We start from the raw sequence: 16047 nt of genomic DNA on the forward strand, positions 1-16047 counted from the left end.
CCACCTCAGGCTCCACCCCAAAAACCTCCCACCAGTAGCAAAGAGGGACCTGGAAACCCTACCCCCAGCCTGGCCTCACCCCAGACTCAAGCAAGAAGTACACCTTGCCCTGTGCAAGGTGAGTGGGACGGGGGGGTGTGGCAGATTCTGAGCCATCTGGCCGCTGCCGGAGTCCCTGAAGGAACAGGCAGGCTGCACAGAAGCCAAGCCTTTCTCTTTTTTTCCTCCTTCCATTGGGGCAGGGCATGGGTGGACAGGGGCACACCTAGCCCAGGGCAGCTGCCATTGATGCCCCATGGTAAGACTGCCCCTGAACATAACTCTTAGCTCTTGAAAAGCTTTGCATATTCTCACAAACACAGGTTTTATCCTATAAAAAGCATTATTTTAATCTACTTCCTAGACTACAGAAGGCAACCACACTAAAAGTAAATTAGCTAATATTTCAGCTGTTTCTTAGACTCTGTTCTTAGACATTCTTAGTCTCCACCCCTTCTTTATATTCTGTGCAGAAGAACAGAAGTAGGCCAGATGCATATTACTAGCAGGGAGCATAGCAAAGCCGATGTTCTTAAAACATCTAGCAACATCCAATGGATATTGATTTTGTTCAGGATGGATCTGCAAGTCCCAGCCCTTGATTTAAACAACATACGATCAGCAGCTTGTGACAAGCTGCCATCAGTGTTCTCTTGTTGAAGCCTCTGCCAATTTCACAGACTAGAGAACAGCTGAAGAACTCAGAAAGCATTACAAGGAGCAGGAAAAGAGCCAGCAGAGGACACTTACCACAGTAATCACATTTGTTGCTGCAATGGGTAGATTTTCCACTTCCTGGTCCTCACCCGTCATAGCTAAGAGATTGAGAGATGGGTCATATGCAGGTCTAGAGAATGTTGACTTAAGTATAATGGCAGGGTGCAGCTTGCTTATTTTTGTATAGGAAGGCAAACGAGATTTGAGTCCATAATCCTTCTGATCGCTTGTATCCAAACTTTTCTCAACACTTTGCACGTGATGATAAATGAAGATAGGCTTCCCACTCCTTCTCTGATGGATTGCCAAGAAGTGGTCATTGTCTCCTGAAAAGCACCCTGTCAAAAACAAGAGAGAGAGAGGGAAACACTAATGAACATAAAAGCAAATGACCTATTCTTTTATTTGCACTTTCCACTCTACACACACATAGATACACATTATACACATTAAAACAGTCTTCTCAAGCCCTGCTCGCTGTGCCCAAGCCTGGCTTGCAACCAGAGAGATAATTTTTCAGTGGTGGTACCTCCCCTTTGTAATGCTTGCTCACCGGGCATCTACCTTTCTGTCCATTAGACACTGAAGTGGTGTATCTTTTTAAAGCCTTTCTATGGTCTTCTTGCCTGAGGACTGTTTTACAGATATCAGTTGTTTCAGGCTGTTTTTATGCTCCTGGCTTGTTTGTATTATTTAAAACTTTTTACATTATTTTGTGATTTTTAAAAAAATTATATGCTACCCTGAGTAAGTCTCAGGAGCAGCAGTACATACAGTTTTTAAATAACTGTGGTGGCGGTGGAAAGTGCCTTAAAGTTGCAGCTTGACCCCATAGGGTTTTCACTGCAAGAGCTGTTCAGAGGTGGTTTGCCATTGCCTGCCTCTGCTTAGCAACCCTGGACTTCCTTGGTGGTCTCCCATCCAAGTACTAAGCAGAACTGACCCTGTTTAGCTTTCAAGATCTGTGACGAGATCAGGTAGCCTAGGTCATCCAGGTCAGGGCTTCTAAATAAATAATACAGTCTTTAAATTTACTGCAAAGTAGGCAATTTATTGTTTTGTCATGATTACTGTTGCCATAATATAGAATATGGCTTAAACACCAGTAGTGTAATCCTAGGCACAGCTATGCCCTTCCAATCCCACTGATTTAGAATGGATTTAGAATGATGCACCTCTGCTCAAGATGGCACTACTAGCATTGACTGGATCTGATAACCATGCCTCAGAGTTATGATTATTATTTTATATTTTGTGATCAATGTGTTTCTCAGGGTAAAGGAGAAACCTGCTCCTATCATTGAAAATACCAATATAATTTGTTCCTCATCTGTCAGTTGAGGGGCAGGACTACAGTATGCTTAATTTGTAATCAAAAACGGCCCTATTAGTTTATCTCAGGATATCTGATTTCTAGCATTTAACAAAACCAGATGGTGAGAGAACAAAGTAAGAACAAAATAAAATATCCATATCCCAGTATTAGGAACAGAGAAGAAAAAATATATATTTGAAGTCACTGGAAGATATATGGCTCATCTTCTTAGAAGTGACCAAATATCTACGGCAGCATGCACTTGGGCTTGGTTTGTGCAAGCAGCACATCATGACCCAGCTTTTCCATAGGTAAAGCCATCCCCAGTACTGTAGAAAGGCCAAACATGGTAATCCAAAAGATATACAGTAGGGACATGTAGATGTTCAGATTCTACACCTCTTGCTCAAGAGAAGATTGGCTTTTTAACCTACTGGGAACTCCCTAGAAGGTAGGGTTGTCAACCTCCAGATGGTGGCTGGAGATCCCCCACTATTACAACTGATCTCCAAGTGACAGAGATCAGTTCACTTGGAGAAAATGGCCGCTTTGCAAGGTGGACTCTATGGCATTATACCCCATTGAAGCCCCTCCCCTCTCCAAACCCCACCCTCTTCAGGCTCCACCCCCAAAATCTCCAAGTATTTCCCAACTTGGAGCTGGCAACCCTACTAGACAGCTAGTGGTCTGGATGGTCACTGGTAGTGAGGAACAAACAAAGTCAAGAAACAACTGCGTGGATGGGCAAGTCTCTATTGGGGCTGCTCAGCTCATTTTGCTCCTGGGCTGTTTTCATAGCCCATTCTACCCTATTCTGCTCAAATCTTCAAACTCCTGAATTGTGTCTCCTCGAAAAGAGTTCTGAGCATATCTACACTACAAACATATATCAATTTTATGCTAATGTAACTGTTGTACCTCCCACCCAAGATTCCTTGGATTTGTAGCTGTTGCAATGCTGAGGATTAAAGATCCCCCAGGCCATTCGTAGAACTACAATTCCTAGGGTTCTCTGGAGAGAGGGAATTAATCTTTAACCATGCTTTACATATCCTCTCTTTCTGTGTGGCCATTCAGAGAAGAGTTTTAGGAGAAGCAATTTTGAAGCATTCTTAACTCTAGACCAATGATATTTATCAACAACACTGCGCACAGAAGAATTTTAGGTTTATAAAAGTGTAGAAGGGCAAGATCATCCTCTTACATGTGTCTTTTCTTATGACATTGGGGAAAATATATTTACGTGATCATCCAGGAAAGCTGCCTATGTCTGGGGTTTTGTTCTCAATCATAGACAAAGGCATGCATTTTAACCATTAAAACCGTATTGTACAATTAATTTCAGTTACAGGAATGATTCTAGTAGACAGTAAAATACTGTAGTACTCTACATTTTTAAAACTGTAGATAGTGATAGGGCAAGGGTTCAATTACTCTAATGATGTTCAGAAATAAACAACCATAACAGATGTATTTTACAGTCTTTGAAGTATTTAAAATCACCAATCAAAAGAAGTTGCATAAGCAGTTTTGGAACCAGAGCCCCACTGATTTAAGTGGGGTTTAAGGCTCAAATCAAAGTCAGATGAAGTCAATGGAAAGTCTCTCTTTGATATTGGCAAGCTTTGGATCAAGTCATACCTGTGAGATCAGAATTTGGCCCCAAAACGATAACCAACACAGTAATCTCCCTGTACATGAAGGGGTTTCACTAAATGCTGGAAATGCCTTCATTTAAAAAGTATAATATGAGTGCTTAATTGGTCGGGTTTGCATTGTGCTTCACAGGTTGAATGGAAGCTGTTAAGTTTTGTCTAACGTGTTTCCTATTTGTCATAATGAAGTCTCTGAAATTAAAAAAGGCAGGTCTATTTAAACATTAGCCTGTTCTGGTGGTACTACAGGATTGCATCACTGCAATGTGTGCACCATGAGGAACAGCACGTCATGGTAACACTTTTCCCAGAAGAAAAGTAGCATGTGAAAAGGTGGCACCCATTATTCTGTCCATGAACAGACTACAATGCTCCACTTGTCAGAGATCAGTACCAGCTCCAAGATGGGGGGGGGCTGTCTGCCAAGGCCCCCTCAACATGCCCCTTTAACCTCCAAAATATGCAAATTATCTCATGTTTTCACCAAACATCTTAGGTGCCCTATGAAAAGCAAGCCCAATAGGGGGCACTTTCCTGATCTTGGAGACCAGAAATGCCTGATGCTTGGAGTCATCCATGGCGAGCAGGAAGAGCTCCCAATTCTACCCTCTCTTTCAGAAATATCTTATAGATAAGGAGCAAGAAGCTTTTGAATGACAGTGTAAAATAAGGATATGGATAGTTGTTGTTTTCTGTTTAAATTTATCAAGTTTGTGACATCAATTCAGCCTGGTTTAAATATAGGTAGAATTAATAATATCTCATCTAAGCTTATATTTTATGGTAAATTGCTAGATTTATCAGACAATTTCATCAATGATTTTATATACCAGAAAGCATTTAGCTCCCATCCAAATTTTGTTGTCAGGACAAAAAAAAAAGCCTCAGGCAATGCAGCAAACACCTGAAATACATCTGAAATAGAGCTAGATTCAAGCACAGTGGCACCTTAGACACCAACAAGATTTTGGGGGTGTGAGTTTTCGAGAGTCAAAGCTCTCTTTGTCAGATTCCTGAAATACATTCTGTGCAGGAGTGGAAGCTACTGCTCATAACATAACAAAACAAAACAAAAAGATCAGAGACCATTACCCTTGTGTGCAGATGGAGGGGGTTGAAGTAATGGAAATAGGTCAAGAATCTTAGGCTGGTTCTACACATACAGGAGAATCAAGTGGGAATGAGGTGGTAGGAAGGTTGCCAACTCTGGCATTTTAATTCTGTAGTCAGATTTACTTTTGGTTCCATGATTGTAGTGACGAAAAACAAAGGATCCACCAGCAGATTTGACCGCAGCCAGCATATTGTTATACGTGGCCTGTTCTCCAGAATATTGAGTATACGAGAGTCATCCTACAGAACCCCCAATAAGCTGTCAACTCCTATGGATCTTGACGGCTGGGACATGGGAGCTTGATTCAGTGACACATAGGCGTATTTAATCAGCGCAGCCAGAGCTGAATGCATTTACCTTGCACTCATGGATCTTCTCCACCAAGGATTCCCGTGTGTGGGAAGCTTTAAGTATGGATCACATCCATCATGGTAATCCATGAGCAGACACCCTTTCCCACAAGACGTTTATCCAGGCTATATTGGAGTACCCCAACTCATACCGCTCTCAGCAGTAACACTAGCATCTATTCATAAAGCTGCAACACTGCAGGATTACCAGACAAACAGATGCTGTTCTCCACAGTGCTTTAAGTAACTCCAAGGAAACCGAGGTTGAAACTGAACTCTGTTTCTGGCCTATCTTCTTTTTTTGCTCAATTTACAATGAACCAGACCCATTCACTATTATTCTCTTTATTGACTCTGAACCAAACCAAGACAAAATAAAAACTGGTTCAAATTCCTGTTTTTTGTCCTCATTATCCATCACTGCCCCAAATCCTGGTGATCTAAACTCTCAATTAGCTGTCATATTTATCTGTTATTATTAGAATGTTTTGGCCGTCACCCAGATTGGATACATGTACTGTAAACAGTATGTCTAGCACATGCCCCAAACCAAGTATAGGTTTTCAATATACAAAACTGTATAAGTTTTTGAGATTTTACTGCATAAAGCTTTATAGTGCCTGTGGAGATGTTCATAAATAGAAAAATACATCACACTCCTGGCCGGAGGTCTTCCAACCTTGTGTAAACTGTGCTTTATTTCTCAGAACCAATCATGTGGGGGTGGGGGGAGAAAAACTGGAACAAAAAACAGCATGTTCCATTTTGCTCTGAAGTGGATTCTTTGTCCTGCCTGTGATGAGTAACTTATTTAAAAATAAAACCCTATTCACACTGCCATCTGGACCCATGATAGTAACGGCAAAAGCCTAAGACTTCTGGCCCCTTTAACTACATCACTTTGCTCACATGATTAGGTAGGATATAGTTCTAATTGAATCAGGATTTCTTTATTTTACTACTGAAAAATTAAAAATATTTTTTCTCCTAAAAATACAATTTGCTATCAGTTCCTTTCAAGAGTCTCTTCCTCTGATCATCACCATGGTCCCTTTGCCTGCTTCTTCTCCCAAAGCAGAAGAACTTTCCTACTTTCACAACTCTTGCAGGTACTTTTTAATACTTTCTCATCAATATGAAACTATAGATTTCAATCAGATGCCACAGAATGCTGCAAATAGGCCCTTGAAATCACCAACTCTCTATGACAGATGGTACATATCACAACAGAACAGTCTGGCTCTCCCCCTCCATCCTTCCATTCAATGCATCCAATGTTCACAACATTCATCACATCACTTGAGGAAGCACTGTTAGTTGGAATTTAAAAAACCACAGATATTTTATTTATTTGTTAAAAGAACTCATATACTGCCTCACCAGAGACCTGCCTGAGGCTGCTCATGATGTAAATAGATGAGATCACTGCAATGCGCTCTGTGTGGCGCTGCCCTGAAAGGCTGTACAGAAGCTTCCATTGGTACAAAATGTTACTGCCAGACTGTTGACTGGAGTGGGCCACAGGGACCATCTTGTTCCATCTTCACTGGCTCCCAGTTTGCTTCTGGGCTCAATTCATGGTGCTAGTACTAGTACTGGGCTTTAAAGCCCCATAAAGCTTGGGGCCAGCATTCCTGAAAGATTGCTTTCTCCTCCCCATCCATTCTGGTCATCTTCAGGCTCGAGATGCTTTGGGTGCCCCCCTCCATCTAAGGAGCTTTGCCCCCCCCCCCTTCAGGATTGCAGCCTTAGTTGATTCAAATCTTTAGTGGAATCACTCTTGGGGGAGGAATTAAACAGGTGGGAGTTAAGGCCACATTTATTTTCTAATGCTATCCTTGTTCTGGAGAGAGCCAGCATGGTGTAGTGGTTAAGGAGTTGGACTAGGACTTGGGAAACCCAGGTTCAAATCTCCCATTCGTGCCATGAAAGTTTTCTGGGCAACCTTGGGCCCATTACACACTCTCAGCCCTAACCCTGGCTGGTGTTTGGATGGGAGACCTCCAAGAAATACCAGAGTGGTGACGCGGAGGTAGGCAATGGCAAACTACCTCCAAACATCTCTTGCCTTGAAAACCCTACGGGGTTGCCATACATCAGCTGTGACTTGACAGGAAAAAAATAAATGTTTTAATTACCAGAATAAAGATTTTAAAATTAAATATTTAGGTGGCATTTCTATTGTTAAATCAGTTGCCAGGACTCTCAAACAGTCACTTATATTGAGGTTCAAAATGCAAATGTATTAATTGATTATTAATTATCTGCCATTGAACTGACATGTCTTCAATTGGTTATCACTCCTGTCACTAATGAAAGCAATTTGCTGGTAGCCCTACTGAATGGGGATTTGAAGCCAAGCCTGTCCAAGCCAAATCCAACACCCTTGTTCACCACACCACACTGTCTTGCCTTTCTTTATAATTCCATTCCCCAATTAAAGATATGAAAGTATAGAACATATCCACTGAGAGGGTGCTACATCTACAGTGAGGGAAAAAAGTATTTGATCCCCTACTAAATTTGCCCATTTGCCCTCTGACGAAGAAATGACCAGTCCATAATTTTAATGGTAGGTTTATTGTAGCTGTGAGAGACAGAATAACAACAGGAAAACCCCCAGAAACCCAGAAGACAAAAGTCAGAGATTGATGTGCATTATAATGAGTGAAATAAGTATTTGATCCCCTATCAACCAGCCAGATTAGGGTTAGGGTTAGGGTTCTGCTGTCGACAGAAGCAATCAATCCATCAGATTCCAAACTAGCCACCATGACCAAGACCAAAGAGCTGTCCAAGGATGTCAGGGACAAGATTGTAGACCTGCACAAGGCTGGACTGGGCTACAAGACTATTGCCAAGCAGCTTGGTGAGAAGGTGACAACCCTAACCCTAACCCTAACTGTCAACCTCCCTCGGTCTGGGGCTCCATGCAAGATCTCATCTCGTGGAGTTGCAATGATCATGAGAACGGTGATGAAGCAGCCCAGAACTACACGGGGGGAACTTGTCAATGATCTCAGGGCAGCTGGGACCATAGTCACCCTGAAAACAGTTGGTAACACACTACGCCGTGAAGGACTGAGATCTTGCAGAGCCCGCAAGGTCCCCTTGCTCAAGACAGCACATGTACAGGCCCGTCTGCAGTTTGCCAATGCACATCTGAATGACCCAGAGGAGAACTGGGTGAAAGTGTTGTGGTCAGATGAGACCAAAATCGAGCTCTTTGGCTTCAACTCAACTCGCCGTGTTTGGAGGAGGAGGAATGCTGCCTACGACCCCAAGAACACCATCCCCACCGTCAAACGTGGAGGGGGACATATTATGCTTTGGGGGTGTTTTTCTGCTAAGGGGACAGGACACCTTCACCGCATCGAAGGGACGATGGACAGGACCATGTATCGTCAAATTTTGGGTGAGCACCTCCTTCCCTCAGCCAGGGCATTGAAAATGGGTCGAGGATGGGTATTCCAGCATGACAATTACCCAAAACACACGGCCAAGGAAACAAAGGAGTGGCTCAAGAAGAAGCACATTAAGGTCCTGGAGTGGCCTAGCCAGTCTCCAGACCTTAATCCCATCGAAAATCTGTGGAGGGAGCTGAAGGTTCGAGTAGCTACACATCAGCCTCGAAATCTTACTGACTTGGAGAGGATCTGCAAAGAGGAGTGGGACAAAATACCTCCTGAGATGTGTGCAAACCTGGTGGCCACCTACAAGAAACGTCTGACCTCTGTAATTGCCAACAAGGGTTTTGCCACCAAGTACTAAGTCATCTTTTGCAAAGGGATCAAATACTTATTTCACTCATTGTAATGCACATCAATCTCTGACTTTTGTCTTCTGGGTTTCTGGGGTTTTTCCTGTTGTAATTCTGTCTCTCACAGCTACAATAGACCTACCATTAAAATTATGGACTGGTCATTTCTTCGTCAGAGGGCAAACGGGCAAATTCAGCAGGGGATCAAATACTTTTTCCCCTCACTGTATGATGTAAAGTGAAATATGTGGAGCCACACTGATAGCATCAGTAACATCTGCTTAACAAATCCCTCTCAAATGACAGCAGAGTCACATGGTAGGAACAACAGACTGAATTGTATTAATGTAAACAATACAAAGCAGCACCCTCAATACCACTCCTCTCTAAGAATCAAATAAACGGACAATATTACAAAAAATGGAGGAAGTCCTAATAATAGTCCTAAGGATAATATTAATTTTAAAACATAAGGTCATTTCACTCACAACAAAGATGTTTCATTTTTTTGCATATGAAAACGCAAACCCATTATAGGAGAATAAAATATGGCTTGATGTGGCTTTAAGCAAAACCAATATAGATTAGAAAAAAACTGCAAACAAGCAATATGTACCTAATGCATGGATACAGTAATATTTTAAGGTACTCGGAAGAAAGAGGAGCTCAGCCAGTTCCCTGTTTCTGACTATGCAACTAGAGATGCATTCCATGATCTATTGTTAATTGAAGTGCAAATCTGATATTGTGGGCAATTGGATTTCTGTGGGTCTACTCATATGAACTAAGAATTGATGGATTGGTCCCTCATGCATTCGCCACTGTGACTCACTCATACACAGAATATTGATTCATTAATGTTGTGTAAAGCTCGGCTATTTCCCAGACGGTGCCAGGCTAACGAACAAAGCATGTGCTTTCCAAATTGTAACAGGCTGTGTTGGATTACTTCTTGCATTCGCCTGAAAGTCTGGTGAGGTCAATCTCCCTTTTCGAGAGCTGGTGTGGCCAAGAGAATAAGCTGTGATGTGGAAGGACTAGCTCAGTAGTCTTCAGTAAGCCTGTTTGCCTCAGCTGAAAAGTCTACCAAAACATGTACCTTCCTTGATAATGTACCCAACCTTGGAATCTCAGTGAGAGAAGGAAAATTTTGCTCTCACATTGCAATAAGTCCTTGTCTTCCCTCTAGAATGTGTTGGTTGCTACTCTGCAAAGTATTTTGATAACATTTAAACCCTGGAAAACTATAAGCACTTTCATGCCAGGTACAATCATAAATTGTTTTGTATCTAAAAGATCTTTGCAATGATGTTTCAGTTAAGGTTCCTTTTTCTTCTTGGTTTCTAAAAGTCTGTTGCTGCTGTTTTGGACCTAGTAAAAAAAGACAAGGCAATATCCTTTTTCATTGACTTATGTGCTAGGGCAGCAATGCATGCAACCTTTATTGTCACAAGTACCCTCTCTATCCATCAGAAATAAGTTTTGACACCTATCAATGAAAGCCTATGCAAGGACAGATTATCATCTTCTTTACTTTGAAGAGCTACATTCAAGTCCAGTAGCACCTTACAGACAAACAAGATTTTCAGGGTATGAGCTTTCAAATTCAAAGCACCTTTCCTCAGATATGAGTTCCAACTCATAGTTGACAAAGCGAGCTTTGCTTCTCAAGCACTCATACCCCAAATAATCTTAATCTTCTTGGTCTCTAAAGTGCTACTGGACTCAAATCTAGCGGTTCTAGTGCAGACCAACACAACTCTTATCAAATTATCAGACCAAATTACTTTGCTTCTCTTAATTGGTTCTCAGCCATCACTGAGAGAAAGGAGTTAAAATATGCACTATTCTTTTTACAAAAATGACCTAATTGTCTCAAATGATTAAATTACACAAATGTAAGCACAAGTTCAAATAACACATTTCATCAGAGCAAACTAGCCTTCCCTGGGCAGGTCTTTGCAGACAGGAATCGTCATGATTTCCTTTTACATACAGCACCTTGCTTTAGCCCATGCAAGGTATAACTGAGCCGAGGTCTACTATGTCCTATTCCAAATCACTCTCCATTAATGGCAGAGGCCCAGTTTAGATACGCAGTAAAATGAGGTGGTAGAATGGATAGCAAGCTACAGGTACTCAATTCCAGTTCTGAATGTTCTTTTGCATTAAAAAAATCTCTCCCTGCCAATAAAAAAGTAGCCCAACAGGGGGAAAGGTTCTGCTCCTGCTCTGCTTGTGGTGCTGGTTTTCTCTTTGCAGGGAGTCTTTAAAATAGAGGAACATTCCAAAATGTGATCCTTCACCTGTAGTCTAACATGGAACATCCCATCCTACCACCTCAGCCTGAAATGTGGACTGCATAGTGAAGTGCTCACCTAATTGTTTTACCATGTACCAAATGCGGATTTCAATATGCCATTGCAAATGTTTCTATGACGTAAAGGTGCCTAAAAAAATGTTTCCCTCCAGACACACAGTGAAGATCTTGATCACACTGCTAAAGTCAGGATGAATCTAATCCCCCTTCGTAACAGCAGTCTAGATGCAAGAAGTAGACCAAGCTGAGGGTTTCTTCTGCCAATATTGTGAAAAGTTCTGAAGATAGTTCTGCATCTACCAATATTTTTTTTGTTAAAGTAAAAACTATGCCAATACTGTTAAGAACATAAGAAATGCCCTGCTGGATCAGACCAAGGCCCATCAAGTCCAGCAGTCTGTTCACACAGTGGCCAAACAGGTGCCTCTAGGAAGCCACAAACAAGACGACTGCAGCAGCACCAACCTGCCTGTGTTCCACCACACCCAAAATAATGCTCCTCTGATACTAGAGAGAATAGATATGCAGCATGACTAGTATCCATTCTAACTAATAGCCATGAATACCCCTTTCCTCCATGAATATGTCCACTCCCCTCTTAAAGCCCTCCAAGCTGGCAGCCATCACCACATCCTGGGGCAGGGAGTTCCACAATTTAACTATGTGTTGTGTGAAAAAATACTTCCTTTTATCTGTTTTGAATCTCTCACCCTCCAGCTTTAGCAGATGACCCCATGTTCTAGTATTATGGGAGAGGGAGAAAAACTTCTCCCTGTCCACTCTCTCCAAACCATGTATAATTTTATAGACCTCTATCATGTCTCCCCTTAGCCGCCTTCTTTCCAAGCTAAACAGCCCTAAGCATTTTAACCGCTTCCCATAGGACAGTTGCTCTAGTCCCCTAATCATTTTGGTTGCTCTTTTCTGCAACTTCTCAAGCTCTGTAATATCCTTTTTTAGGTGTGGTGACCAGAACTGTACACAGTATTCCAAGTGTGGTCTCACCATAGATTTGTACAAGGGCAGTATGATAGCTCCAGTTTTAGTCTCAATTCCTCGTCTAATTATGGCCAGCATGGAATTTGCCTTTTTTACAGCAGCCGCACGCTGGGTTGACATCTTCATTGAGCTATCCACTACCACCCCAAGATCCCTTTCTTGGTCTGTTGCTGCCAGCACAGATCCCATCAGTGTATATGTGGAGTTGGGATTTTTTGTCCCAATATGCATCACTTTACACTTACTCACATTGAATCTCATTTGCCATTTTAATGCCCATACTGTTTTTCTGTGCTAGACTGTTTTTCTGTAACCAAAGAATAGCTTTGTAATTTGTCCACTGAGTTTTCTTAAAGGGAAAAAAAGGACAAGGGTCTATACATAGCATAGATCTGTGGCCCAATAAACTTTCAGTAGGGAACCTTCTGCAGCAGAACATATTTAAAGGATAATGGCTAGAAAGGCATAAACTTTTTATTTATTTACTTCATTTATACCCCTGTGGGGCCCAAAGCGGTTTACAACATTCTCCTTTCCTCCATTTTATCCTCATTACAACACTGTGATATAGTAGAAAAGAGCAAGAGTCTAGTAATGACTTAAAGACTAACAAAATTTCTGGCAGGGTATGAACTTTCATGAGCCACAGCTCACTTCTTCAGATACCTGTGAGACTGAGAGTGTGTGACTGGCCCAAGGTCACTCAGCAAGTTCCTATGATTGGGGTTTTGAACCTGGATCTTCCAACACCTAATCCAACACTTTAACCACTATATAAGAACATAAGAAGAGTCCTGCTGGATCAGCATCCTGTCTCATGCAGAGGCCAACCAGTTCCTCTGGAGGTCCAATAACAGGGCATAGAGGCCGAGGTCTTCCCCTGATGTTGCCTCCTGGCACTGGTATTCAGAGGTTTCCTGCCTCTGAACATGGAGGTTCCCTTTAATCACCATAGCTAGTAGCCAGCAATAGACCTGTCCTCCATGAATCTATCTAATCCCCTTTTAAAGCTATCTATGCCGGTGGCCATCACTACCTCCTCTGGCAGCAAATTCTACCTCTTAATTATTCTCTGTGTAAACATAAGAAAAAGCCATGCTGGATCAGACCAAGGTCCATCAAGTCCAGCAGTCTGTTCACACAGTGGCCAACCAGATGCCTCTAGGAATCCCACAAACAAGACAACTACAGTAGCATTATCCTGCCTGTGTTCCACAGAACCTAATATATTAGGCATGCTCCTCTGGTACTGAAGAGAATAGGTATGCATCATGACTAGTATCCATTTTTACTAGTAGCCATGAATAGCCTTCTCCTCCGTGAACATATCCACTCCCCACTTAAAGCCTTTCAAGTTGGCGGCCATCACCACATCCTGGGGCAGGGAGTTCCACAATTTAACTATGTGTTGTGTGAAGAAATGCTTCCTTTTATCAGTTTTGAATCTCTCACCCTCCAGCTTCAGCAGATGAACCAGTGATCTAGTATTATGAGAGAGGGAGAAAAGCTTCTCCCTATCCACTCTCTCCATACGATGCATATGTTTATATACCTCTATCATATCTCCCCTTAACTGCCTCCTTTCTAAACTAAACAGCCCTAAGAGTTTCAACCGCTCCTCATAGGGCAGTTGCTCTAGTTCCCTGATCATTTTGGTTGCTCTTTTCAGCACCTTCTCAACCATCTCATATAACCTTCTTATAAAAAAAGTTTTTCCTTTTGTTTGTCCTCCTGAATCTACTGCCCTTTAGCTTCACTGGATGCTCTCAACTTCCAGTTTTTTGGGAGAGGGAGAAAAAGTGGCTTGCAATATTCTCAACAACATTTCATCAGTATCATCACCATTCCTTTATTGGCATAAAAAACACAATACAAAAGATTACAAAAGGAATGGAAATATTAAAAGATGCCCTTTGTAGTATGGTTATAAGACAGTTACATCGGATAATACTGCCATCTAATTAACTGTTTGGTGGGCTTTTAAAACAAGCTTTAAAAACAGTGCCACCATCTCCAATATTTGAGACGAATGATTGTTCAATAAATAGGAAATGTCAGCATTTCATCAACCATGTTACATCATGCTGGTATAATATTATGAAGCAAAATTTTCAACACATTTCAAAATTGAGTCTGTTATGCTTATCTTTTTTTTTTTCATTTACAGTATACCTACATAGTGCACAGAGGACCATTCCTTTCCCCCCCATACCAAACTAATTCTACCATGGTTGCTATTCACTGAATCATGCTGAGCTGTCCTGCTCCGTGGTGACAAGCTCCTCTTTCAAGACCATGCAGATTATAATATCTGCTGAGCTACTGGGGCATTGAGAATTGGGCAACAGCATGACAGAAGGATCCACGCTTTTCATGGCTTCACCTCCTCTTCAACCTCACAGGTCATTACTGGGCATCAATTCTACAGGTGCCTTTTAGACATTTTCTGAGGGCTCTCTGCAACAATCGTCTCCTAGGGATGGCAGAACAGAAATACTGGACAGAGTTGTTTGACTCTTTGGGGTACCAAATTAACCTGTAAGACTGTAGATGTTCTTCTTTTATCTGTTATGTATGTTATTACCCTGCATAGAAAGGCTTCTCTTGAAAGGCTTCTCCCATCTTTGGATGGGAGCCATACTGAAAAGCTGAGCTGTTTCAACCGCAACTCACAAAGAGGACATAATTCAAAGTCCATGGCAGCACTAAGTGCAATGCGTTTGATGCACGACACAACAATCGCCATCTATAATTCATACATATAGATCACAACGAGATACATTTCACAAGGCTATTCTCTGGAAGACTGGTTCTTCCTTTGTTTCACAGGAGCAAACATGCAAGTGGAGGCTCTCTTAATTAATGTTGCTCAGTACAAAAAAATAAAATAAAACCCCTTCCGTCACATAGAAAATTGAATTTCACTTTGTCTATGCAGCCTTCTCTCTGACATGTTGATTTTATAGGTATTAAGATTTTTTTTTTAGTGGAGGAGGATCCAGTCACGTGAACCTATACCCAGACATAGGGTTTAGGGCCTCAGTGGGAAGTGGGCCATGTGCTTGGGTGAATGTTATTCTGATACAGAAGTTACTACAAGTAAGCATTCTTTTAATTGAAGCCTTAGCTTAAGATGTGCTCCTAAGCAGGCTTACATGCGAGTAAGCACCCTGAACTCATTATGACTTCTGAATAAACTTCTGAATAAACAAAGATAGGAATAGACAGCAGCACCGCTGAACCTCCATTGTGCAGTATCTCAGATAAATAGTTTCCAGCTCTTGTATGTCTTTGGTTCTTATTTATACCTTAGTGTGGAATTCTGTATAAATTAACTGCAGAACTGACACAACATGTGTGTGTGTAAAACGCCATCAAGTCCCAGCTGACTCATGGCGACCCCATAGGGTGTTCAAGGCAAGAGACGAACAGAGGTGGTTTGCCATTTGCTTGCCTCTGTGTAGTGATCCTGGACTTCCTCGGGGGGCTCCCATTCAAGTACTAACTGGGGGTGACCCAGCTTAGCTTCCAAGATGTGATGAGATTTTTCACATGATAATATGCAGTTATATATATATGTTGTCTTGGATCTATCAAGTCTTAGGAAGCTCTTGTACCCCTTGATACAGAGGCCATTGTCTCACCTTTGGTCCACCATGATCTTGGTCCAGCCATTGTATCCTTTGAACTATCACCATCTGTTCACTAATACTGCATTGAATAGGCACTACAAGAAACATTATTGGCAGCTACTCCAGAGCTATAGAAATGCCTTCCT

At 41.8% G+C, this 16047-nt stretch overlaps 1 protein-coding gene across 1 annotated transcript in view; it reads right to left on the bottom strand.

Moving 5' to 3' along the window:
* Positions 1-15015, bottom strand: part of PTPRR (protein tyrosine phosphatase receptor type R) — a 124181-nt gene extending 109166 nt beyond the window's left edge. Inside the window, exons 1-2 of the mRNA XM_056846507.1 lie at positions 14911-15015; positions 790-1125 (exon numbers count right to left, since the gene is read on the bottom strand). Coding sequence (XP_056702485.1) covers positions 790-1125; positions 14911-15015 — 441 coding nt within the window. The remainder of the gene's footprint in view (positions 1-789; positions 1126-14910) is intronic.
* Positions 15016-16047: the final 1032 nt, after the last annotated feature.

Source organism: Euleptes europaea, chromosome 3, assembly GCF_029931775.1.
Source record: "Euleptes europaea isolate rEulEur1 chromosome 3, rEulEur1.hap1, whole genome shotgun sequence".
Classification (NCBI taxonomy): Eukaryota; Metazoa; Chordata; class Lepidosauria; order Squamata; family Sphaerodactylidae; genus Euleptes; species Euleptes europaea.